The sequence below is a fragment of the Pongo abelii genome, chromosome 2 (assembly GCF_028885655.2).
Source record: "Pongo abelii isolate AG06213 chromosome 2, NHGRI_mPonAbe1-v2.0_pri, whole genome shotgun sequence".
Classification (NCBI taxonomy): Eukaryota; Metazoa; Chordata; class Mammalia; order Primates; family Hominidae; genus Pongo; species Pongo abelii.
Genome location: NC_085928.1, coordinates 36,427,114 through 36,452,344, shown reverse-complemented (window position 1 = coordinate 36,452,344; position 25,231 = coordinate 36,427,114). Strand labels below are relative to the sequence as shown.

At 41.1% G+C, this 25,231-nt stretch overlaps 1 protein-coding gene across 2 annotated transcripts in view; it reads left to right on the top strand.

The window, feature by feature from the left end:
- The window catches only part of NFKBIZ (NFKB inhibitor zeta), a 33,473-nt gene extending 15,569 nt beyond the window's left edge, over positions 1-17,904 (top strand). Inside the window, exons 1-12 of one of the 2 annotated variants that reach the window (XM_054551583.2) lie at positions 6,269-6,759; positions 8,925-9,064; positions 9,577-9,607; positions 9,725-9,828; positions 9,930-10,702; positions 11,429-11,534; positions 11,913-12,059; positions 12,246-12,309; positions 12,590-12,759; positions 13,929-14,039; positions 14,171-14,338; positions 16,200-17,904. In XM_054551583.2, coding sequence (XP_054407558.2) covers positions 6,471-6,759; positions 8,925-9,064; positions 9,577-9,607; positions 9,725-9,828; positions 9,930-10,702; positions 11,429-11,534; positions 11,913-12,059; positions 12,246-12,309; positions 12,590-12,759; positions 13,929-14,039; positions 14,171-14,338; positions 16,200-16,253 — 2,157 coding nt within the window. In that variant the 5' untranslated portion in view covers positions 6,269-6,470 and the 3' untranslated portion in view covers positions 16,254-17,904. Of the gene's footprint in view, positions 1-6,268; positions 6,760-8,924; positions 9,065-9,576; positions 9,608-9,724; positions 9,829-9,929; positions 10,703-11,428; positions 11,535-11,912; positions 12,060-12,245; positions 12,310-12,589; positions 12,760-13,928; positions 14,040-14,170; positions 14,339-16,199 lie in introns of those variants that run through there. The other variant, XM_054551584.2, reaches the window with a different exon arrangement.
- The last annotated feature ends 7,327 nt before the right edge of the window (positions 17,905-25,231 follow it).

Genomic DNA, 25,231 nt, shown 5'->3' with positions numbered 1-25,231 from the left:
TCCGGTTTTACAAAAGACAGATTTTCATATTTGCTTCTGCATTTAATTTGTTGCAGTTGACCAGGTGTGGGGGTTTATGCCTGTAATCCTAGTGATTTGGGAGGCTGAGGTGGGAGGATCACTTGAAGCCAGGAGTTCCAGACAAGCCTAGGCAACACAGCCAGACCCCATCTCTACAAAACATGAAAAATAAAAAAAATTAGCCAGGCCTGGTGGGGCATGCCTGTAGTCCTAGCTACTGGGGAGACTGAGGTGGGAGGAGAGCTTGAGCCCAGGAGTTAGAGGTTACAATGAGCTATAATCATGCCATTGCACTCCAGCCTGAGTGACAGAGTGAAATCCTGTCTCTTAAAAAAGAAACGTGTCACAATATGTTATGTTGGTGAAAATATAAAGAAAATCTGGTCTCATACACACATGTAGTTGGAAAAGGAAGAAATAGCTTAATAGTCTTTTCAGGTAATTTGGATATTCTAATTTAATATTATACCAAAACAAGTGGTAGTTCCTTAAAGGAGAGATGCAAGATGGAACCTGAAACCATATCAATGAACTTTTTATCTTCTGATACATTAAAATCCATTGGCCACTCTCGCACTTTGAATGGCTCTTTCACCCATCTGTGATTTTATAATGTCTTGTATTGTTCATTTGGAAATTATTAGTTAATTGAGTTATGTAAATTTTCTAAATGTTGCCACATTTCATTATATAATATAAAAAATAATCACATTTGTTAATAGCACATCACCACTGGGCTCATCAAAAAAGTCTTCTAGAACTAGGAAGCTATCAAGCTCAAAGTGTCCAACAGAAGTTTCCCAAAATTGTAATTTTTATTTAAAAACTTGAATTTTATTATTGGCAACAAATACTGTTATTTTCCTTGACATGATAGGCTCACTTTGTTCATTAAAAAACCAAACCAAACCAAACCAAAAACTGACAAATACCTGAGTCTGAAACAGTTTGTCAGTCAAGTATAATTGGTGTTCCATGAAAAACAGAGGGCAGTTCAACTCACAGCTCAAACAGTATTTGATTAGAACAAATGGCAATAACATATTGTTCAAGCTAATAGACAAGTGCATTTCCTTGAGATAATTGTCATATTTCAGGACGCAGCACAAACTTCTATGCATATTTCCCATTTTGCCACATAAAATATTAAAATGATGTATACAAGAGTCAATTAATACTGTTACTGCTTCATCCAGGACTTTTTAGGTGAAACTGGCTTTATATTCTTTTTCTTTCTGGAAGTAGACAGTGGTGAAGAATACAATGATTACTAGTTCATTTTGTTGCCACTGCCTTGATTTGTTTTAAGGCACCATTAGTTATACCCATTGCTTTTGTACCATCATTTCAAATGTAAACACAATTGTTTCAGGATAAATGATGAGATTCGAAAAGTTATTGTACATTTTGAATGTTTCAGCATTCCTTGTGTTTGTTGTCATGAATTCAGATAAAACACCTTTGATGACTGGCTGGTGCTGGAAATGAATATAACCAAAATAGCAAGTCCAGACAGTCCGTAGATCTATCCATTTCTAAGGCAAAAGCGCAATTCTGCAGACAAAACCAGTTTGCAGTTAAGTCTTTAATTCAGTGAGCTACTGCGTTGTTGCAAAGTGGCAGTGCTGTGATTTCTTTTGTTGACTTTTCATCTAGAAAGCATTCAGCAAAATAAACTCTACCAGGCTTTATTGGTCTTTCACCTATGATGTTCATTTCTTCAGCCAAAGCAGTACAATAACTTATCCTGTAAGATACTGGCTTTTTCATCTCAAGTTTGAAAAGCTGTTCCAAATTGTCTTTGGCTTTTCAAAAGTTCATTACATCTACACTTAAAAATCCAATTGTGGCTGGGCACGGTGGCTCACGCCTGTAATCTCAGCACTTTGGGAGGCTGAGGAGCGGGAGATCATGAGATCAGGAGATTGAGACCATCCTGGCTGACACGGTGAAAGCCCGTCTCTATTAAAGATACAAAAAATTAGCCGGGCATGGTGGCGGGCACCTGTAGTCCCAGCTACTCGGGAGGCTGAGGCAGGAGAATGGCGTGAACCCGGGAGGCGGAGCTTGCAGTGATCCGAGATCGCGCCACTGCAGTCCAGCCTGGGTGGACTGGAATCCAATTCCTTTTTTTTTTTTTTTTTGAGACAAGGTCTCGCTCTGTCATACAGGCTGGAGTACAGTTGTATGATCATAGCCTACTGCAGCCTTGACTTCTTGGGCTCAAGTGATCCTCCCACTTCGGCCTCCCAAGTAGCTGGGACCACAGGCATGTGCCACCATGCCCAGCTAATTTTTTAACTTTTTATTTTATGTAGAGATGGGGTCTCGTTATATTGCCCAGGCTGGTCTTGAACTTCTGGGCTCAAGCAATACCTCCTGCCGTGGCCTCCCAAATTGCTGGGATTACAGGCGTGAGCCACTGCACCCAGCCCAGCCCTCAGTTCCTTTTTTGAAACTCTGGATTATTGGTCTCAAGATAGTGTTACAATGTTAATTGACACCATAAAACTAAAAAATGTTCTATTGCATAAGATACAATAAGGTAAATTATTAACATTTATAAAGCCTGGGGAAAGACAGCGTTCTCATATTTTTATTTCTTCTTTACAGTTTCTTCCAGTAGCTTTGGATTAGATTTCTCCCCTCTATGAGTTGTCACAGAACTCTCTGATGGATCATTTCATCTTTTTCAGTATCTTTAGTTGGAGACAGTACATCTGAGCCTGGAGGAAATGAATCCTCTAATCTCGTTTTTTAAAGCAAAGATGAGGCTCCAGAGTCAGTTAGAAGATTTTAATCTCTTCTTTGCTTTCGATGGAGCAGTATAACTGGACAAATTCTCAAGGCCCCATATTTCGTATACAGTTTTTGTGCATCAGAAATCTCTGAGTGTTTTTGAGGGTTCTGGCTCAAAGTCTCTCATAAGACTATAGTCAAGATGTTGGCCAGTGCTGCAGTCATCTGAAGGCCCGATGTGCGGCTGGAGACTCTTACTTTCGAAGTAGCTCACTCACATGGCGGGCATATCGGTGCTGGCTGTTGGCCTCAGTTGACTTTTCCAGACAGTGTCCTCATAACATGGTGGCTGTCTCCCACCGCATGAGTGTTCAATCATATTTGATTAGAACAATGGCAGCATCCTATCATTCGACTTAAGAGAGCAAACTGAATTTGTATTTCAACATTTACATAAAGCAAAGTACATTGAAATTTTTTTGTAGCGATATTAACTGTTTCTGATGTGTATGGGAGGGCTTCTGCGCATTGGGGGTTGTGGTCTTGTCAGACAGTACTATTGCTTTGGCATTGCACAGAAAACTTCATTTTGAAACATTAGTCTTTTGTTGACCATCTTGGTCTAGATGAAGTTCTCCAGAGGCCATGAATTTGTGGCTTGAATTTTCATATCTCATGTAAAATGGGAAGATAATTAACTAAAACAGGAGGATAATTTTGTAAAAAATTACTTTCTATGGATTTATTTGAATGGGCATTTAAATCCTTTATTATACATAAAATATTAGTGGGTAGAAAACAAAATTCAAATAGATTTTATTGAGAAACTCTAACGTATTAGGGTTCTCCAGAAAAACAGAACCAATAGGGTACATATGAATATGTAGAAAGAGATTTATTATGAAGGATTGGCTCACACAATTATGGAGGTCAAGAAGTCCCACCATCTGCCATCCATAAGCTGAAGAACCAGAAGAGCTGGTGATGCAGTTCGAGGTCAAGCCTGAAGGCCTGAGAACCAGGTGAGCTGGTAGTGTAAGTCCTAGTCAGAGTCTGAAGGCCCAAGAACCAGGAGTGCTGATGTCTAAGGGTAGGAAAGGATGGATGTCCCAGCTCAAGAAGATAGCTTCAGCCTTTTTCTTCTATTCTGGCCCTCAGTGGATTGCAGGATGCCTGCCCACATTGGCGAAGGGGGATCTTCTTTACTGTGTCTACTGATTCAAATGCAAATATCTGCCAGAAACACTCTCACAGACATACCCCAAAATGATGTTTTACCAGCTGCCTGGGCATGCCTTAATCCAGTCAAATTGACACATCAAATTAACCATCACACTCAACATCTTATTTGGAGCATCTTTTAAATGACTTTGGTTTCCAAGGAATTGCAATTACTGAAGTCTTGTGTTTTCCACAGATACACCAAAGGATTTGTTTTCTTTTTTCTTTATTTATTTTTTAAAGTTATCAAAAAGTTAGAGGGAGAGGCAGCAAGAATTTTTAGGGAAATACACTTGTGAGAAACAAGGAAATACAGTCATGCATTGCTTAACGATGGAGCTACATTCTGAGAAATGTGTCGTTAAGTGATTTTGTCGTTGTTCGAACATTCTGGAATGTACTTGCACAAACCTAGATAGTCTAGCCTACTAGTCACCTAGGCTGTATGGTATAGTCTATTGCTCCTGGTCTATAAACCTGCACAGCATGTTACTGTACTGAACACTGTAGGCAACTGTAACACAGAGGTATTTGTCTAAACATATGGAAACATAGAAAAGAAACAGTAAAAATACGGTATTACAGTCTTACAGGACCGCCATTGTACATGGAGTTCACTGTTGACTTAAACATCATTTTGTGGGGTATGGCTGTATTTAGTTTGGACCTACCCCCACCAGGGTCTTATGCTACCTACTAATACTGAGTAACAATCCAAACTCATCGTGTCCCCCCCTTCGTCCTAAAACCCGAACATTCCGCTCTGTGATCCCTTGTGATCTGGAGCTGGTGGCCCTGTTCACCTGGTCATGGCTCCAAGCCATGGCCTGACTGGGGACCCTTTCATTGCTCCCCACCTCCAAAAGAGCCAGACCTGTGGGTTCTGCCCTAGCAATGCTGCCCAGCTCTGCCTTCTGTCCATTTACTTTCTCCTTTCCCACTGTATCTGCTCCAGTGCCCAGTCATTTCTCTCCTGGGCTACTGCAGTGGATCCTAATGGCCTCTGGGCTCCTCATCTTCTCTCAACTGCTTGCAGATTAATTTTGCCTACCTAAAATTCATGTTTTCTCAATGTTTATTAAATAAAATTCCAGTGTCTCAGCTGCTGGAGGTGTTCCACCCAAAGGCACCAAGTTATCTTTTATATTTAATGTCATCTCCTCTTGACAATCGTAAAAGGGGACTGTACACTCTAACTCTAATATGAACCCTCTCCTTAATTCTTTGCTCTTGTTCTTTCTGTAAATGATGTGGGCCCCAATCCCACCCTTCCTTTAGGACCTATCTTAAATGCCACCACCCCTGCAAAGATTTTCCTCCTGACCTCCTTTTTCCTCTACCAGACCTGTTGTTTCTCTTTTTAGGTGGCTCACTGAACTTTGTATCCCTCGTGTTATTTAATCATAATCGGTTTATTTAAACATAGCATGTGTGTACTTAACCTTATCATTCCCGCATTTTTTGCTAGTTGGACTCGAACAAATAGAGTTGTATAAATCCATTGGAAAAAAGTATTCAAGATAGGAAAGGTCAAAATTACTGTGTTAGTTTATCAGATACAAAGTAAAGCTATGCAGAATTTTAAAAATTACATCTACATATAATACAGCACCTACATGTTTGTGTATTTATTATTTTGCTAAGATGGCTTTGTTCTAGTATTAAAGGATACAGAAGTGTGGCATTACTTTTTATTCATGGCTGCACCTAAAACATTATTTCCGTCCCAGCAGATAATTTGAGAACATAAAAATGCTCCAACATCTCTTTCAGTTCGGGATGTTGCCTAAAAACGTCGACAAACGCTATGTTTGAGAAGGGAGGCTACGCTGGGGCGCCGGAGGAGACAGGCCCTTAAGAACCTTCCAGAGATGCCTTAACTGGGCTAACAGCTTGCCGCGCCGGGGCAGGCAGAGGGGTGCGGGGCGCGCTCCTTCCAGGACTTGCCAGTCCCCAAGAACCAGGCCGACCGGTTCCCTCCACTGACTCCCGCCTCCCTCTGCAGGCCCAGCCCTGCGCCGCGCGCCCTCTCCCCGAGCGCCCAGGCCCGGCGGGGGCCTAGAGGGCAGGGATGGCCCGGGCGAGGGACGGGGTCCCGGAGGCGGGAGGCGGGAGGCGGGAGGCGGGAGGCCGCGCGCTGTCGGGGTTTCCAGGTGAAGTACAGGCAAACAACTGGTCGGTCTGGGCGGAGCCGGGCGGGCGGGGCGAGGGCGGAGGGCGCATTGCCTCATCCTGTACATTTTACTGGAAATCGGACGCATCCGGAGGAGGGGCTGGGAGGCGGCCCGGGCACCGCCAATGGCCGGGCCGGGCGCCGGGGAGGTCGGCGAGCGCGGCGGCCGGTTAAATACCCTGGCAGGCCCGCGTCGCGCCCGTACCGGCCCGCGCCGTCCGCCCGCCGACAGCTCCCTGAGCCCGCCCAGGAGGCAGCCGCGCGCAGCGAGCCGGTGGCGCAGGTGTCGGGGTCCCCGAGCGCCCAGCCTGGGAGCATGATTGTGGACAAGCTGCTGGACGACAGCCGCGGCGGAGAGGGGCTGCGGGACGCGGCGGGCGGCTGCGGCCTCATGACCAGCCCGCTCAACCTGAGCTACTTCTACGGCGCGTCGCCGCCCGCCGCCGCCCCGGGCGCCTGCGACGCCAGCTGCTCGGTCTCGGGCCCCTCGGCGCCCGGCTCGCCCGGCTCCGACTCCTCCGACTTCTCCTCTGCCTCGTCGGTGTCCTCCTGCGGCGCCGTGGAGTCCCGGTCGAGAGGCTGCGCCCGCGCCGAGCGCCAGCCAGGTACCCGTCGGCCCCGCACCGCTGCGTACTCGGGGCGCGCACGCCTAGGAGGTTGGGAGCGGGACTCCCCAGATGGAGGGTGGCCCCTGCGCCCTCCTTAGAGCCAGGACGTACGCACCTTAGCCATCAATTACCACTCCCCGCCTTGCCCGGGCCGGGCGCCTGCCTGACCTACACGCTCTTCGCCGGCCCGCGGAACCGGCGCCCTCCCGCGGGCCTCGGGGCTTCAGAAACCGCTCAGCCGAGCTCTGACTGCCGGGCGAGTGCCCAGGAGATCGCTCGCTCTCTAAGAGGCAGCTTTGTTGAGTCATAATTAATATACTATGATGAGATTTGGGGTCTGATGTAGGTGTAATTTTCTTCTTGTGACTGTTTTAGTGAAAAGCTGTAGCAGAGGATAAGGGTTTGGGAATTGCGTTAAAGGTCATGACTTATTTCTCAGTTTTTATGGAATTTTTCAGTAAAAAGACTTCACCGTCAAAGAAAAGGAAACTGCTGTTACCAAGGTGAAGCCGGGCTGAAAACCAACTCAAGTTATGCCTTTAGTTTGGCGAGTTTCGGAAGTCTGCCTGGAATTTTTGCGGTCTTGTTTTTGTTGTGTGTGCCTTAAAAAAAATGGATAAGCCATATCTAGCAGAGAAAGACGTAATGTTATCTTTCATCGGCTGCGAATTGGTTTCCTTTCTTAGTGAACCGAGTTGCATAATTTGGGGGAAAACAGGATGCCCCTGTGGGTAGGCTAGAAAAACGCCTCGATAATTGAACGTTGAGAGTAATTAGCATGATTTTAAAGAACGTCTCTTTCCGGTGTTTCCCACTCTTAGCCACTCCTGTTTTGGTTGTGATTTATTTTAAAAAGTGATTTCTCATTTTCATTTTAAGTCATTTAAAATCATGCGAAAAGCGATTTAGACCACTGTGTAGCAGATCCAGAAAGAATGTGTGTTTAGGACCTTTTCTTTCCCATTTGGCCTTCATCTGGCTGAAACTGTTTTGCTGGTCCCTTGGTTTACCACACAGCCACAGGGGATTTCTGAAACTGCATTTTTTTCTCTCTGTGACGTTGGATTATTAACTGCTGTCATTCCAGAAAAATGCTGTGTTAGATTCTGGCAATTCTGGTATCTCTTGAAATCCCTAAACTTAAAAATAAAGCCAACTAATGTTTCACTTACCCTATCGTTGAACTGTTTATCTCATGTATTTATGATAGATACATATGTTCAAATTACGCGTTGTTTCTTGCCCCATTTTATTTTTGTACACTTGATGGAGCGGCTGAATTATTCATTTCCTGACTTTGTGAATTTGTGTTCAACACACATACTAAGAGGTTGTGACATAATAGTGATCAGAAGTGGAGTACTGTACTTGTATACCAAATGCTAAAGTGTATTTCAAAGTTTAAAAGTGAAACAAGCATATTTCCTTTTTACTTAGAAGACCTGTGTAAGTAATTCCAAAAACAGTCAATGAGGGGAAATCCTGTGTGCATATATAGAAATGTGTTTAAGCTCAGTAAATTTAAGCAGCTTTTTTGGCACAGTTGAATTGAAGGAAATAATAAGACATAAGTCTAAGACATTGTTAATTGTCAGGTTTTGGTACATTGAGATCTTTGAAAGAAGTTGTTTTGTGCCTTCTTAGGTAAGCGGAATTGATAGACTTTAAAATTTCTATGTGAACATAAAACCATTGGTTTAAAAAGCTAAAAGTGCATCATTTATCACTTGCTCCCCAAAGTTTTTCCATAAGTCAAGAATAATTATAGAACTATGAGAGTCAGGATGGCAAAATCTGTGATCCATTCTCATGGGTGGTTAGGGCTGAGAAAAAAATGTGATCCACTCTCATGGGTGGTTAGAGCTGAGAGATAGAGAGGCTTAATTTGGGTTTACCTATTGGCTCTGAGGATCCTTGACCAAATTTTTATGAACTTTAATTTCTTAGGGTACCCAGTAGGGAAAGGTATCAGGCAACTTAGGACCCTTGAGCAGAGCTCGGGACTCACAAGGCCATTGATTGACCAGAGCAAGTTGGAAAAGTTTTGCAATCTGCTGCTTGGGGACTTTATACATTAGGCAACAGCTATACTTTTGGGATTATTAACGTTTATGTCTGTGAAGATATTTAACCAGGAATATGTTTTGTTTTCTTCTGAACAGTTGAGCCCCATATGGGGGTTGGCAGGCAGCAGAGAGGCCCCTTTCAAGGTGTTCGGGTAAAGAACTCGGTGAAGGAACTCCTGTTGCACATCCGAAGTCATAAACAGAAGGCTTCTGGCCAAGCTGTGGATGATTTTAAGGTGACATCTATTTTTCTGTTTCGAGTATAGAGTTGGGGAGAGGGGTTAGTCTGTCAGGGTTATTATGATGACCTAGGTCCAGTCATCAAGTAAGTCACTTGAAATTTTTCATAGATGACAAAGTCCATAGGACAGAGACCATATTTGTCTGGTCTGTTGTATCCTACTTAGGCCAGTGCCAGACACCTGGTAGGTGGGCAAGAGAAACTTAAAGAATGAATAAATGAAGACAAGTTCAGAGACTCAACTGAAATGGAACATTTTAACTAGAAAGGGAAAAATCAAATGGTCTTATTAATTTCATCTTGACCTGCATTGAGCTAAGGTGAAAGTGAAAATGAGGAAGTTGCAAGATAGAATAAAAATTGACATAGAAAATAAATATTGATAGAAAAACCATATCAGAGATTTATGGTAAGCTATAAAGGGTGGTAGAGATAAGCCTACTTATTGATGTATATTAAGAGGAAGTCATTTGGTATACACTAAATTGGAAACTTTTTTCTTTATAGCCACAAGGTGTGAACATAGAACAGTTCAGAGGTAAGAGTTACTTGTATTTGTAATTTTTTCGGGGCTTTGGAGTAAATAATAGAGTGTAATTATGGGTAACATTTATAAAATAAAATGATGACAGAGGCTGTATTCCTTTGGGTACAGAATTGAAGAACACAGTATCATACAGTGGGAAAAGGAAAGGGTCTGATTCGTTGTCTGATGGACCAGCTTGCAAAAGGCCAGCTCTGTTGCACTCCCAATTTTTGGTAAGTATCTCACCATTTTCCTCTGACTATCCTTTGGAAATTATTCCTGGGATAATTTTAGAAGGAAGTGAGTGTGCAAGTTGCATTTTCCTTCTTTCCAGACACCACCTCAAACACCAACGCCTGGGGAGAGCATGGAAGATGTTCATCTCAATGAACCCAAACAGGACAGCAGTGCTGATCTGCTTCAGAACATTATCAACATTAAGAATGAATGCAGCCCCGTTTCCCTGAACACAGTTCAAGTTAGCTGGATGAACCCTGTGGTGGTCCCTCAGAGCTCCCCTGCAGAGCAGTGTCAGGACTTCCATGGAGGGCAGGTCTTTTCTCCACCTCAGAAATGCCAACCATTCCAAGTCAGGGGTTCCCAACAAATGATAGACCAGGCTTCCCTGTACCAGTATTCTCCACAGAACCAGCACGTAAAGCAGCAGCCACACTACACCCACAAACCAACTCTGGAATACAGTCCTTTTCCCATACCTCCCCAGTCCCCTGCTTACGAACCAAACCTCTTTGATGGTCAAGAATCACAGTTTTGCCCAAACCAAAGCTTAGTTTCCCTTCTTGATGATCACAGGGAATCTGAGAATATTGCTAATCCCATGCAGACTTCCTCCAGTGTTCAGCAGCAAAATGATGCTCACTTGCACAGCTTCAGCATGATGCCCAACAGCGCCTGTGAGGCCATGGCGGGGCACGAGATGGCCTCTGACTCTTCAAACACTTCACTGCCATTCTCAAACATGGGAAATCCAATGAACACCACACAGTTAGGGAAATCACTTTTTCAGTGGCAAGTGGAGCAGGAAGAAAGCAAATTGGCAAATATTTCCCAAGACCAGTTTCTTTCAAAGGATGCAGATGGTGACACGTGAGTATCCTTTTATCTCATGTTCTTAAGTAAGCCACACTTGTTGGACTAGTGAGCATATAATTTTTCTAGGATATAATTTTTCTAGGGTTTACCAAGGTATACCTTAGTTAGTGGTTGGCTAACCAAGATGACTAGTGTAGATAGAAACCGCCACTCAGTGATAGCTAGTATGTCAAGAAAGGGTTTTCCTTCAAAAAATTTTTTTGGCTGAACAAATAATCTGTTCTAAATTGATAAAAATATCTGTATCTTCTTGATTAATTGAGTTTGGAAGACCAGCGTAGACTATGTCTGTAGAACAGAAACAATTAGATCATGATTAGGGATAAACTGTGAGTTGGTTTGTAGATTGATGTTAATCTGTCCTGATGCCTTTGTGGCCTTGGGCAAATTATTTAACCTCCTTATGTCTCAGTTCCTTGACGTGTAAAATGATAATACCTCTTGTATATGGGTTTTATGAGTATTAAAAATAATAGATTTAAGGTGATCAGCATGGTGATTGACATTCTTCTTTTTCTTATTTCTGATAGCCTAACCCATCCTGTTCCAACTGGGGTGTATTATCAGTGTAGCAGAAAAGACAAATTATGCTTTGTAATGTTTCATTTGAGTGTACCAATATATAAAAAGGGGGCTAAAGGAAGATTTTTTTTTTTTTTCAAAAGAACAACTTAGTGAAATCAGAAGTAATTCACCCGCTTTCCTTTCCATGTTCCCCAGGTTCCTTCATATTGCTGTTGCCCAAGGGAGAAGGGCACTTTCCTATGTTCTTGCAAGAAAGATGAATGCACTTCACATGCTGGATATTAAAGAGCACAATGGACAGGTGAGGACCTTGACAGAGTCTGAAATGGCAAAGAGGGGGTCATGGTGAAGTGAATGATGACCAGCCTTATGTGTAGATCATCTTAGAGCTCAAGATCAAGAGAGTTTAGTTAATATTAACTTTGAGATGTTGACTTTTTGCTGCCATCAACCTTGAAGTTATTAACGTTAACTTTGTAGCTGTTTGACCAAACACTGAGAGTAATAAAGCCACACCCTAGGCTTACTTTAGTTTCCTTGTCTCACAGTATCTGATTGCTTATTCAAAGGATTTATTTTCTCTATGTGGGTTTTTCCCTCAGTCATAGTTTAGTTTCATATTCCTTGTTATGATAACATTGTATGTTTAAAATATCTTTTTTCCTCTGGATATCCACAGAGTGCCTTTCAGGTGGCAGTGGCTGCCAATCAGCATCTCATTGTGCAGGATCTGGTGAACATTGGGGCACAGGTGAACACCACAGACTGCTGGGGAAGAACACCTCTGCATGTCTGTGCTGAGAAGGGCCACTCCCAGGTGCTTCAGGTAAGAGGCAGCAAACCAGGTTTCCATCATTGCAAGGCCAGAGAGATAGAGTTGGATAATTAGAAGTTGGATATAGGTTGCCTGTTGCAATAATCTATTTTGAGTTAACTTATTCATTTCTTGGGGATTCTAATAGGTATATGCGCAGCTTGTGTTGCTAACGATGTCTGTTTTTAAAATCTGCAGGCGATTCAGAAGGGAGCAGTGGGAAGTAATCAGTTTGTGGATCTTGAGGCAACTAACTATGATGGTAAGCAACTGAAACTTTATTAGATTCAGAGCCACTTAGAGAGGGGGACCCATAAGGTCTAAGGGTGCTAAGTATCATACTAAGAAGGAAGGTAATTAAAGCTAAAATATTCTGTAGGTAAAATTAGACCCAAAAAGAGACTATATTCAGATTACCTTACTAGTTCTTGTGGAGCCCATTTGTAGTTTAAGTTAGAGGCCATCTTCAACATTTGTCATTATAGAAGGACCAAAGACCTGATGGGATGCTCGACCACTGCTTGATTATACTTTTCTTCTAGGCCTGACTCCCCTTCACTGTGCAGTCATAGCCCACAATGCTGTGGTCCATGAACTCCAGAGAAATCAACAGCCTCATTCACCTGAAGTTCAGGAGCTTTTACTGAAGAATAAGAGTCTGGTTGATACCATTAAGTGCCTAATTCAAATGGGAGCAGCGGTGGAAGCGAAGGTAAATTCACAGAAAAGGTTTAAGATGGGGTAGGGAAGAAACTGGTTATAGCAAAAGACCTTACTTCCAAGTACAGATTCAAACTTCCTTCTTTTTTTTTTGAAATTAATGGTGTGAGTAGCAATGTATGGGTGGTTAAGAAGCCTAGATTTTTTTTTTTTTTTTTTTGAGACGGAGTCTCACTGTGTCACCCAGGCTGGAATGCAGTGGTGCGATCTCGGCTCACTGCAACCTCCGACTCCCTGGTTCAAGCGATTCTCCTGCCTCAGCCTCCCGAGTAGCTGGGACTACAGGCGCCCACCACCACACCCAGCTAATTTTTTGTATTTTTAGTAGAAACGGGGTTTCACTGTGTTAGCCAGGATGGTCTCGATCTCCTGACCTCGTGATCTGCCCGCCTCGGCCTCCCAAAGTGCTGGGATTACAGGCGTGAGCCACCACGCCCGGCCAAGAAGCCCAGATTTTAACAGATCATTTCATGTATTTTCTTGATTTGCTTTAAATCCATGAATTATTATCCAAAAGGTCATTTAGGTATAAAATAGTCTTGAAAGGTAAAGAAAATGCTTGAAATTGATATTGTCATTTTGGCTTCCATTTTCATACACTGAGAATAAAGGTAGTGCTTTTTGTAAGGGTTTCTTCATTGTTGTAGGATGTGGAATTCATCTTCTGGTTTTTAAGCTGGAAAATAGTTTATTCTTTTAAAATTTTGGTTTTATTCACTGAGTATACGGGGGAAAAATGCCTAAGTCATAAACCGTTTGGACCCTTGAGGCTTACTGACTAGTAAAAGAGGTGAGAGATATAGCTAAATATAACTCTACAGGGAGGCTACCAAGTCTAGAAATGCAGGTGAATACATAATAAATGGTTTACTGATATGTTATGACATAGGATTTAAAAATATTTATTTTTCTACATTTTATGGCCACTCTGTATGAAAAGGTACATTGTGACAAGAGGCATATAGGCAAATTAATAGGATATGTAAGTGGAATGAAAGATTCCATTTAGCTTGGGATTAAGCAAGGCATTGTGGAGAAGGGAGCATTCAAAGTGAGTCTCTGAAGCTGAATCAGACATTCAAGAGACTGGGTGAGAAGTGTATTCTGAGGCATGGTATCTGGATTTTCTTTTTTTTCTTCTTCCCTCTTGCCTTTGACAAGGATCGCAAAAGTGGCCGCACAGCCCTGCATTTGGCAGCTGAAGAAGCAAATCTGGAACTCATTCGCCTCTTTTTGGAGCTGCCCAGTTGCCTGTCTTTTGTGAATGCAAAGGTACTTTTAGAAAGCTTTAATAACCACACCAGAGTTGGAATGGCCTTCTGTAGACCCTCTCAAAGTTTTTGAGCTCCTTTCATGAAATTTCCCCCTTCCTGATGTCTGGTAATTCATTTTTTTGTCTTCAGGCTTACAATGGCAACACTGCCCTCCATGTTGCTGCCAGCCTGCAGTATCGGTTGACACAATTAGATGCCGTCCGCCTGTTGATGAGGAAGGGAGCAGACCCAAGTACTCGGAACTTGGAGAACGAACAGCCAGTGCATTTGGTTCCCGATGGCCCTGTGGGAGAACAGGTGAGAGGCACAGGAGGGAGAGGAAGTACTTTTTGGCACTCCAGTCTGAAACATAAAGGGAGATGAGGCTGTGCAGGGCGAAGGCCAGCTGTTGCTCTTCAGGTGGTCTCTATCAGTGTCTGTGTCTCACGGTAGCCGTCATAGCGTTGTGGAGTTACTCTTCCTTTGGAAACAGAGCAAATTAAGAAATTTGAGGGTTTATCCATAGACTCAAAATGTTTAGAGGTCAGGTAGTATTCTGTGACACACACTTAGGGTTAGAGTAAGTCAGACTGGTTTAAGGTTCGGAAAGAGAAGGTACCAAGGTTCCTGCAGATACCAAGGAAAGAGAATCTTAGTCTTGTAAGGTATGAGCCTTCAAATATTGTGGATATTAATTGAGTTGTTATATGTGGAGTGCTCACAATAGTCCCAGCTACAGAGTAAGAGCTCAGTGAACATCAATAGTTAGAATTATTTCTGTCTGCGAAGTGATACTGAACAAAAAATGGAAAAATTACTTATGTAATTTCAAACCTAGAAATATTTTGTACTTTAAACAGAATTAATGCTTTACTCATCAAATATGGTTATATATTATCATTGAGGATTGAATAGTTTCATGAGTAAACTTTTTAGATAACAAGAACTTATTCTTTCAAGAACTTAAAATGTTTTTGATGGAACTCTTTTCCTGGGAGGAATGAGGGGGATTGTGGCTGTGGGTAGGTCATTACATACTTTACTAATCACAAAATAAAATATGTGGAATGCAGTTTAGCTTTTTCTTTGATTCTGAGCTGTCATTATGACCATGACATTATAGTAGCCCCTATTTATAGAGCTCTTTGTAATTTAGAAAGAATCTTTCCATAGTTTGTAAAAAGTTTTCATGTATATCATTTAATAGTTAGAAGAACTTTGCAAGTTTCAAGTTTCAACTGAGAAAATTGATATACAGAGAGGTTCCAAGGACCAGAACCATCATTAACTTGTAAAAGGCAGAGTCCTAAGCCCAGTATTTGCTTCTACTTCACTGTTTGTGGTGTGCAGTTATATAACTATGCTCTCAGGGATTATTGAGGTCTTAAGCCATTTAACTCTTCATTAAATGTTCTCAGATCATCTCCTTTTTGCTTTGGTATTTTGTGTGTGTTGGGCAGGTAGAGGCTCTTTTCCCTGGCTTTTATCATCATTCTATGGTCCTGTGTTTCCTTGTAGCAGCTATCAGTTGTATCCCCTACCCCAGTCTCCTTTCTTCTAAATTGTTGCTTCTAATCTGCTGGAGGCTGAGAGATAGAAAATAAAATTTGTCAGACTGGGATATAAAATGAATCACTCTGAATGAGCCGGGATCTTTTCTGTGATCCATGAAGTTACATGTAGATGCTTTAATACTTGGATATCATGACAGCGGTTTTGACTTGAATGGTGTTAAGGATTTACTTGTGTGTGTATCATAAAATGTGGGTTTTGTGTTCCGGTTAGTTGAGGCTGACTTTAAGATAAGTGAGATATTATAATATGCCTTAATTACTGCCTTATATTAAATGTTCTCACAAATAGCAAGAGTAAAGATTAGGAAAAGAATATAGGTGTTAAGTTTATGGAGATTTTCAACTTCAGATAATTTTTAATGGAGATGTTTTACTTTCTTGAACCCAAAGATTATTATAAGAGATCTGAAATAAGCTTTAAAAGGAGTTTAGTATTTTTAAAAGTCACCTCAAAATCTTGAGAAGTGTTGTGTGTATTTCTTCGTATACTTACAAATTAATAGGAGTAGTGTCGATTGTATAAGAAAGGAATGAAACTCAGAAAGAAATACACCACATTGGCCACAAGAAATAAACCTCACAAATTTTATGTGTTTCTCTTCCAGATCCGACGTATCCTGAAGGGAAAGTCCATTCAGCAGAGAGCTCCACCGTATTAGCTCCATTAGCTTGGAGCCTGGCTAGCAACACTCACTGTCAGTTAGGCAGTCCTGATGTATCTGTACATAGACCATTTGCCTTATATTGGCAAATGTAAGTTGTTTCTATGAAACAAACATATTTAGTTCACTATTATATAGTGGGTTATATTAAAAGAAAAGAAGACAAATATCTAATTTCTCTTGGCAGATTTGCATATTTCCTACCCAGGTATCTGGGATCTAGACATCTGAATTTGATCTCAATGGTAACATTGCCTCCAATTAACAGTAGCTTTTGAATAGGAAAGGACTTTAATTTGTGGCACAAAACATTATTAATATAGCTATTGACAGTTTCAAAGCAGGTAAATTGTAAATGTTTCTTTAAGAAAAATGAAAGCATGTGAAAGGAAAAGGTAAATACAGCATTGAGGCTTCATTTGGCCTTATGCAGTCCCTGGGAGTTACTGGCATTGGACAGGCTTCAGTCATTGGACTAGATGAAAGGTGTCCATGGTTAGAATTTGATCTTTGCAAACTGTATATGTTATTTTTGTCCTTAAAAATATTGTACATACTTGGTCATTAACATGGTCGTCATATTTGAAATGTATAAGTCAATAAAATAGAAAAGAACAAGTGAATTGTTGCTATTTAAAAAATTTTTTACAATTCTAAGGAGTTTTTATTGTGTAATCACTAAGTCTTTGTAGATAAAGCAGATGGGGAGTTACGGAGTTGTTCCTTTACTGGCTGAAAGATATATTTGAATTGTAAAGATGCTTTTTCTCATGCATTGAAATTAGACATTATTTGTAGGGAATTGCATGCTTTTTTCTTTTTTTCTCCCGAGACAGGGTCTTGCTCTGGCACCCAGGCTGGAGTGCAGTGGCGTGATCTTGGCTCACTTCAGCTTTGACCTGGGCTCAAGTGATCCTCCTGCCTGAGCCTTCTGAGTAGCTGGGACTACAGGTGTGCACCCCTCGCCTGGCTAATTTTTTATTTTTTGTAGAGGCAGGATCTTGCCACCTTGCCCAGTCTGGTCTTGAACTCCTGAGCTCATGCCATCTGCCTGCCTTAGCCTCCCAAAATGCTGGGATTACAGGAGTGAGCCACCATGCCCGGCTGGCAATGGCATGGAAGAGAACACCTCTTGATGGCTTACCCTCTAGAATTTCTAATTTATGTGTTCTGTTGAAATTTTTGTTTTTTTACCTTTATAGAAACAACAAAAAGTCAATATTGAAACATGTCTTCCTGTTTTCTATTGTCAAATGATGATAATGTGCCATGATATTTTCTATATATCATTCAGAAAAAGTTTTATTTTTTAATAACGTTCTATTAACATTATTTTGCTTGCCACTGGCGTGCCTGAGGAATGCATTTGGCTTTGATTACACACTACGTTTTTCTAATAAATTTGACTCATTAAAAACCTTTTTTTTTTTTAAAAAAAGAAATCTCATTAGTGACTAACTTATCTTTGCAGCTGAATACTTAAATTCTTTTTAAAAAGATACCCTTTGGATTGATCACATTGTTTGACCCAGTATGTCTTGTAGACATGTTAGTTATAATCACCTTGTATCTGTAAATATGGTGTGATATGAACCAGTCCATTCACATTGGAAAAACTGATGGTTTTAAATAAACTAATTCACTAATATTATTTGTCTTACATGCATTTTCTTTTCCTAGTGCCTTATTTCCCTAGATAGAAAAAGTACTGTTGACGATTTTAAATACCTTTGAGTTAGTTAATTTATGTTAATTTGGGTTTTTTGGAGAACATGTTTCCTGAAAGTATACAAGATTTAACATCAAAATCTATTTGCTAAGTTTACTAGGAGAAGTGTGTTAGTTAGGTTTTGAAATTATCATGGAAGTTTAATAGATGCTGTCGATCATTCACATGTTTAGATGCTATAAAAAAAAAAAAGCTAAGTGGGAGCAGTGAATCATAGGAATAACAGTTTGGAGATTACCAGGATCATCCTTAGAGAGATGTAAACCTGGGAAAGGTTCTTCCCTTTGCCAGCAAGCCATTTTGACATGTGTGAGAACAAACACATCAATATCTGTCAGTATGTCATTACAAGTACTGCACATATATTCTATTTCTTACAGCTGTTTTGAGAATCTGGTGAAAGCTATGAATCCTTTCCCTGGAAAATGCAAATATATGTGTACACACAAATGCTGTGTACAATATTTGGGGCTTCACAACCTTCAGAAGACCATGACTCACAAGAATCCACTTTAGTTTCATTTCTGCACATAAATATTTTTCTTCTTTCATATAACAAAATCTTGGGTAATTTGCTTTGCAAATGCAACCTGTTAACCAGAACAGCAGAAATGATGTACTCCCACTGAACATAGCTCTACAGTGAGCTTTACCCAAGTGAGCTTCTATGTTCTCTCTTAATCCCAAATTCTCTCATAGTTGAACCAGTATCTAGCAAGTATGTTTGTGTGTGTGTGTGTGTGTGTGTGCGCGCGCATGCAAAGATGTAAATAATTTGAGGCTAAGACATATAAGACATTTCTTAGCCTTAAGATGTTTACGTGAGAGACATGGCATGTACTTTATTAGGTAAACTATGTTAAATAGCATTAAAAAAGGAAGAAGTTAGAGATTCAGAAGGGACATTTCTTTCTGACTGGGGAGGATTCAAGATAGAGCATTTGAACTGTATCTTCTGAATAGTTGATTTGGATGTTCATATAAAGGGAGGAGAGGCAGATGAAAGAAACAAACAGCATGAACCAAGGCATAGGCGTCTGTGGGAATAGCAGGTGGTTTTAATATAGTTAGACTCTGGAGTGGCCAATAAGGTTCATCTTGTGTTCCACCTCTGACTGGTAATATTCTCAAGTATCAAGTTGAGAAAGATCCTCAGGCTCGTAGAGGCTTGTCAGGAGAGTTTGCTGTGATTGATGCGTAATATCTGCCACAGGAATATGGGAAATGGCTCTTGATTGAATACATCTTAAAGCCTCACAGAAGCCAAGACTGTGTGCTCGTTGCTGCAACTTAAGTGCCTAGCACAGTGCCTGGCACATGGAAATAGTTCATAAAATATTGGTTGAGTGAACGAATGTATGCCAATCCTGGTTAGAGTCACTGGTTTTGTTGGGGGAGGTGATGTTTTGAGCCAGAGTTATACTATTAATTACTAATGAATTATTGACTATCATGGTTCTGAATTTCTGCCACGATTTCACAGTGACTTGGATGATATGTTAATGAAAATGGGCATGGGCATAGTTGGACTCATTAAAGAAAAAAATCAGGCAGTCTGTCTTTGCAAAGGACTGTTAGTGCTGTAGTTTGATATTGACTAAGGAATCCCTACAAGAGTCAGAGACCAAATCTTCCAGCTCAATTTGTTAGTCAAATCAGTAACATTTAATATCCTTTCTATATTTTTACTTAATTAGGACAGGAAAATTTCCTCAAATGTCTCTGACTTTTTAACAAATGTCAACTTAAACATACTGCCACTAACTTCCATTTTCTGATAACCTCAGTTCTGTATTGAATATGACCTCAGAGAGAAATCAGCTTCAGTCACTGGCTAAGTTTGTGATGTTTCTCTGAGATCAGGCCTGGGTACAAGGTTTGAGATTACTTGTAACCATGCTATTAGGTTTTGGCTGTACCTGCTGGTGCCCTGGATTAATCTGTGAGAGAAGGGGAGACACTGCCGTATTAGTCGTCAGAGGCCCTGCACCTAGCACAGTATCTGACACATTGTAGACATTCAATAAATAGTTCCTAAGTTGAATTTAATTTCAAGCCTTTGTAAAAATTTTTTTTTCTTGGCATATTTTATTCTTCAGTGTATAAATATTTTTATTTTCTACATACGGTTTATGACTTAATCCAGTACTTTTATGCTTCAAGCCTTTGGAGTCTGCAGACCCAGAAACATTGCATGGGTGGCACATTTCTAGGAGGAGTAAGATTGGTTGTTTTTGTTTGTGTGTGTGTTTTTTTTGAGACGGAGTCTCGCTGTGTCGCCCAGGCTGGAGTCAGTGGCAAGATCTTGGCGCACTGCGGCCTCCACCTCCCAGGTTCAAGCAATTCTTGTACCTCAGCCTCCTGAGTAGCTGAAATTACAGGCACGCACCAGCACACCTGGCTAATGTTTTTGTATTTTTAATAGAGATGGGGTTTCACCATGTTGGCCAGGCTGGTCTCGAACTCCTGATCTCAACCGATCTGCCCACCTCAGCCTCCCAAAGTGCTGGGATTACAGGCATGAGCCATCATGCCCAGCTGATTGTAGATTCCTCTCAAAATGTGTCTTGCTTTCTTCTTTGTACTCCTTGTCCTCTGGCCTGTCGTCCCTGCTCTCTCCATCACACCATTCCCCTTGCCTGTCAGCTCAAGAGGATTTGGGGATGAGATAGTGCAGCTGCTGAGTGCCCTAGGTTCAAGGTTTCAGTGTTTGGTCAACATTAGTATCTTATGTGAAGCTTGTTAAACATGCAAATACCTAGGCCCCACCCCAGGCTTCCTGAATCAGAATCTCCAGGGTTTTCAGGGCTTCTGGCGGGTTATATGTGGTGATTCTAGTGCAGTTTTAGTCTATATTAATTAGGAAATGCAGACTTTGGAGAGTAGCTGTGGTTGGGGAGTAGCCATATGGTGGTAACAGAATGGGTTTCTGGAATGCGTATGGGGATGAAGTAGCAACTGATGAAGATGTGCAGTGTGCCAGGCACGTTGGATCCTATGGTATAGAAACTAGCTTTGAAGATAGAATCATAAGTCACCTTTTTTTTTTTTTCCTGCTTTCAGAAATCACTTTTCTAAGGTGATTCTGGTGTTTGTTTCTCAAGTATATTAGTTTCCTAGGACTGTCTAACAAATAACCACAAACTTGGTGGCTTAACTCGGAGAAATTCATTTTGTCACAGTTCTGGAGGCCAGAATTCTGAAACCAAGGTGTTGGCAGAACCATGTGCCCTCCAAAGGCTCTAGGTGGAATTCATGCCTTCTAGTCCAGCTTCTAGTGACTCCAGGTGTTCCTTGCCTTGTGGCAATATAACTCCAGTGTCTGCTCCATCTCCACATGATCTTCTCCTCTTCTCCCTGTGCCTCCTCTCTGCATATCTCTTACAAGGACTCTTACCACTGAATTTAGGGGCCACCTGAGTAATCCAGGATGACCTCATCTCAATTTAATTAATTTATTTATTTTTGAGGGGGAGTGCAATGGTGCCATCTTGGCTCACTACAACCTCCACCTCCTGGATTCAAGTGATTCTCCTTCCTCAGCCTCCCGAGTAGGTGGGATTACAGGCATGCACCACCACACCTGGCTAATTTTGTATTTTTAATAGGGACGGGGTTTCACCATGTTGGTCAGGCTGGTCTCAAACCCCTGGCCTCAGATTATCCGCCCACCTCGGCATCCCAAAGTGCTGGAATTACAGGTGTAAGCCACGGCACCCGACCTTTTTTTTTTTGAGACGGAGTCTCACTCTGTCACCCAGGCTGGAGTGCAGTGGCATGATCTCAGTTCACTGCAACCTCTGCCTCCCAGGTTCAAGCAATCCTCCTGCCTCAGCCTCCCAAGTTGCTGGGATTACAAGCGTGCTCTACCATGTCCAGCTAATTTTTGTATTTTTAGTAAAGACGAGGTTTCATCATTTTGGCCATGACGGTCTCGAGCTCCTGACCTCAAGTGATCTGTCCGCCTCGGCCTCCCAAAGTGCTGGGATTATAGGCGTGAGCCACCACGCCCGGCCTCAATATTCTAAATTGTACAAAGACTCTTTTTCCAAATGAGGTCACATTCACAGGTTCTGAGGATTAGGATGTGGACATATCTTTTGGGCGGCCTTAACTTAAAACTTACTACACCAGGAAAGAGGATTTATAATAATTTCTATTATCATTATTTCTCTTAAAAAATGAGTAAGATTAATATTTCCTTTTTAAAAAAATTATTTTATCATGGTAAGAACATTCTATTTTCTTACGAAATTGTAAAGTGTACAATAATAGGGACAATGTTGTACAATAGATCTCTAGAACTCATGAATATTTCTTTCTGAGCAATCCTATAGCCTGTCTTCAGAATCTATGAGTACCTTTTACATATTATTATTGATCTAATGTATGGTAAAATATCTCCATTTCATTATAATACTAAACATTGACCAGGCAACTCATTTACCATTGATAAACTTTAACAGAAACAAAAATATTTATTGAGCTGTAACTCAAAAATTATGATAATGATTAAAAGAGCTTTAAGTATCTTAAACTTCCAACAAAGCTTTTATAATTATCCCTTGTTGTTTTCTCCCTGGTGCACATGTGAATGAATCGGCTGCTCTTCACCTTGGATCACACTACCTAGAGCTGCCTGTGTGAGAAGCAACATGATCCCAAATCAAATTAAAATCCTATGCTTTACAGCCTCTGATCTTGTAATGATAACAGTAGAGTAGTTAGTCACTGAAAACTGCAAATGTTTAAAAGTCAAGGGTCAAATCCAGTTTCATACAACTGATTCCACTTTGCTAAAACTCGATTGAAATAGACTGTTTTAAGTCTAGATATTATCTTTTAAGTGATAGGATTCTGGCTTTTGCTCCAGAAATAAAGATTTCAGCAGCTCTGGGAACTTGGTAGCTGGATCCAGCATGTGTTTACCTGCTGGATCAGCATAGTTCCTGCAGGCTTGACAATCGGGACAAATTTCAGATTGTGAAACAACATTAGATTCCTTAGCTTAATTGATCTGGGGTTTAAGTTTCAAATTACTATTTATTTTTATCAATTCATGGTATCTTAATTCACATCGCCTGCTCTCCCTATTTTCAGCCAAACATCTCTCAGGTATGACTTTAATTTCAAGTGATCGCGTAAGACTGTAGGGTACTTCCTGATTGGCCTTCGTGGAAGCCCCAGGTGTCAACTGCTCTGGAGGTGAACTGCTATTTTCTTCCAGCACTCGAGGGTTAGTTTTGGTGTTTGCCTCAGTGGGAGTGTGTCCAGTGAGAGTCTGCTTTTCTGAATTGGTGCCAGAGGTGGTTTTTTTTTTACATTAGATATCATTTTTCTTTTGTCTTTAAAAAAGATATCCTTTTCTTTTTGCTTCCAAGAAGTATTCCTTCCAGAATACTTTAAAATTTTCAAAAAGTTCTCCTTTTTAGGCTCTCACAGATATGGAAGAATTGGTTGTCTTCCGGATAGCAATTTTGTCTGGTGTAACTTCTTATACATATGTAAGGAAAATTCAAAATATATCATTTGGGAAAACAAGCATTTGGATACTCAAAATATTCCTGGAAAATTTTTTTTAAAGATAAATTTTTAGCCAGGTATGGTTGGCACATGCCTGTAGTGTCTGCTACTTGGAGGCTCAGGCGGGAGGACTGTTTGGGCCTCCAGTGTTCCGGGCTGCAGTGAGCCATCCATGATCCTGCAAATGTGGTGTAAGAAGAAGATGTATAGACAGAAGTTTAATTTACACAGGTTATTAATTTCTATACACATTCTAATCATACAGGCTAATGAGGTACATCGTTTAAAGTGCAGGATTTATAGACAGCTGACAAGTTTCTCTTTTATGACATTATTCTATTTTCCTATCTATATAAATCAATCAGTTTTGTTTCTTCCCTCAGCTAAAGTTATATCAAATTTGTTATCAAGGTCAAAATGTCTATTAATCAGTTAATAGGGTAGCTAAAAAAAGTCTGTTAATTTTTTTTTTCTATTTTCTCCGCCACCACCCACATCTAGGTTTTCAAGACTTTATTCTTGGATTGCCACAATAGACAGAAACCTGACTTTTTATTAAGGAAACATTCAAACACACATACAAGTAGGCAGAATAGTATATTGAACACATACATCTATCATGAAACTTCATCAGTTATAAACATTTTGCCATTTTTATTTCTTCTTCCCCCCATATTTTCTTCTAGAATAAGTTAAAGCCCACTCCAAGCGATTGTCAGTAAGAATCGCTAACAGGTAAGTAACTTGTGTCCGCAGTAAATAGCTTTCTAATTATTTTTCCTCCAATCTTCCTGCTTTTCTTACCAATCTAAAAATTTCCACTACTTGGCATACTGTTAAAGAAACATAGAAAGTTTTTCAAAGGCTCAATGCTTCCTGTTCAATCAGATGCAAACTCTTGTCCTGGTTTACAAAGCTATGTTGACCTTAGCTTGACCCTGCCTGTCTAATCTCATCTCATTTTTCCCCAGTGGGCTATCAGGTGGGTCTCTTCACTGTATCAGCTGATGCTCTGTTTATTCCTGTCTCTTGTCATGTCCTCACCTCCCCAAATTCTGTGCATCCTAGAAAGCCCTGCTTGGGTGCCACTTTCTCTGTTAAGCTTTTTCCAGCTCTTACTGACTGCTCCTTTCCCTGAACTCCTGGGATTAAAACACAATTCCTCTAACTTTCAGATCTGGCGTTTTCTGTCATATTCCAGACTTAATTATTGCAATCAGGAAAATGAGCTCTGAATCTGAATTTTCTCTTCCTTCCTTTTATCCTTCCTTCCTACCCTTCTCTCTCCTTCTCTCCTTCCTTCCTTCCTTCCTTCTCTCTCTCTCTCTTTCCTTTCTTTCTGCTTCCCTGTCCCCCCTCCCCCTTCCCTTCTTCCCTCCCTCTCCCCTCCCCTCTCTTTGTCACACTCTATCATCCAGGCTGGAGTGCAGTGCATGATCATAGCTCACTGCAGCTTTGACCTCCCGGGGTCAAGTGATTCTCCCTTCTCAGCCTCCTGAGTAGCTGGGACTACAGGTGCACACTACCATGCCCGGCTAATTTATTTTTGTTGTAAAGATGGGGGTCTCACTATATTGCCCAGGCCAGACTCCTGGCCTCAAGCAATGCTCCCTTCTCAGCCTCCCAAAGTGCTGAGATTACAGGTGTGTGCCACTGCATCATTTACTTTTAAAATACAACTTTAAAATATCTGGGTGAGTGGTATTTTTGAGGACACAAAGAA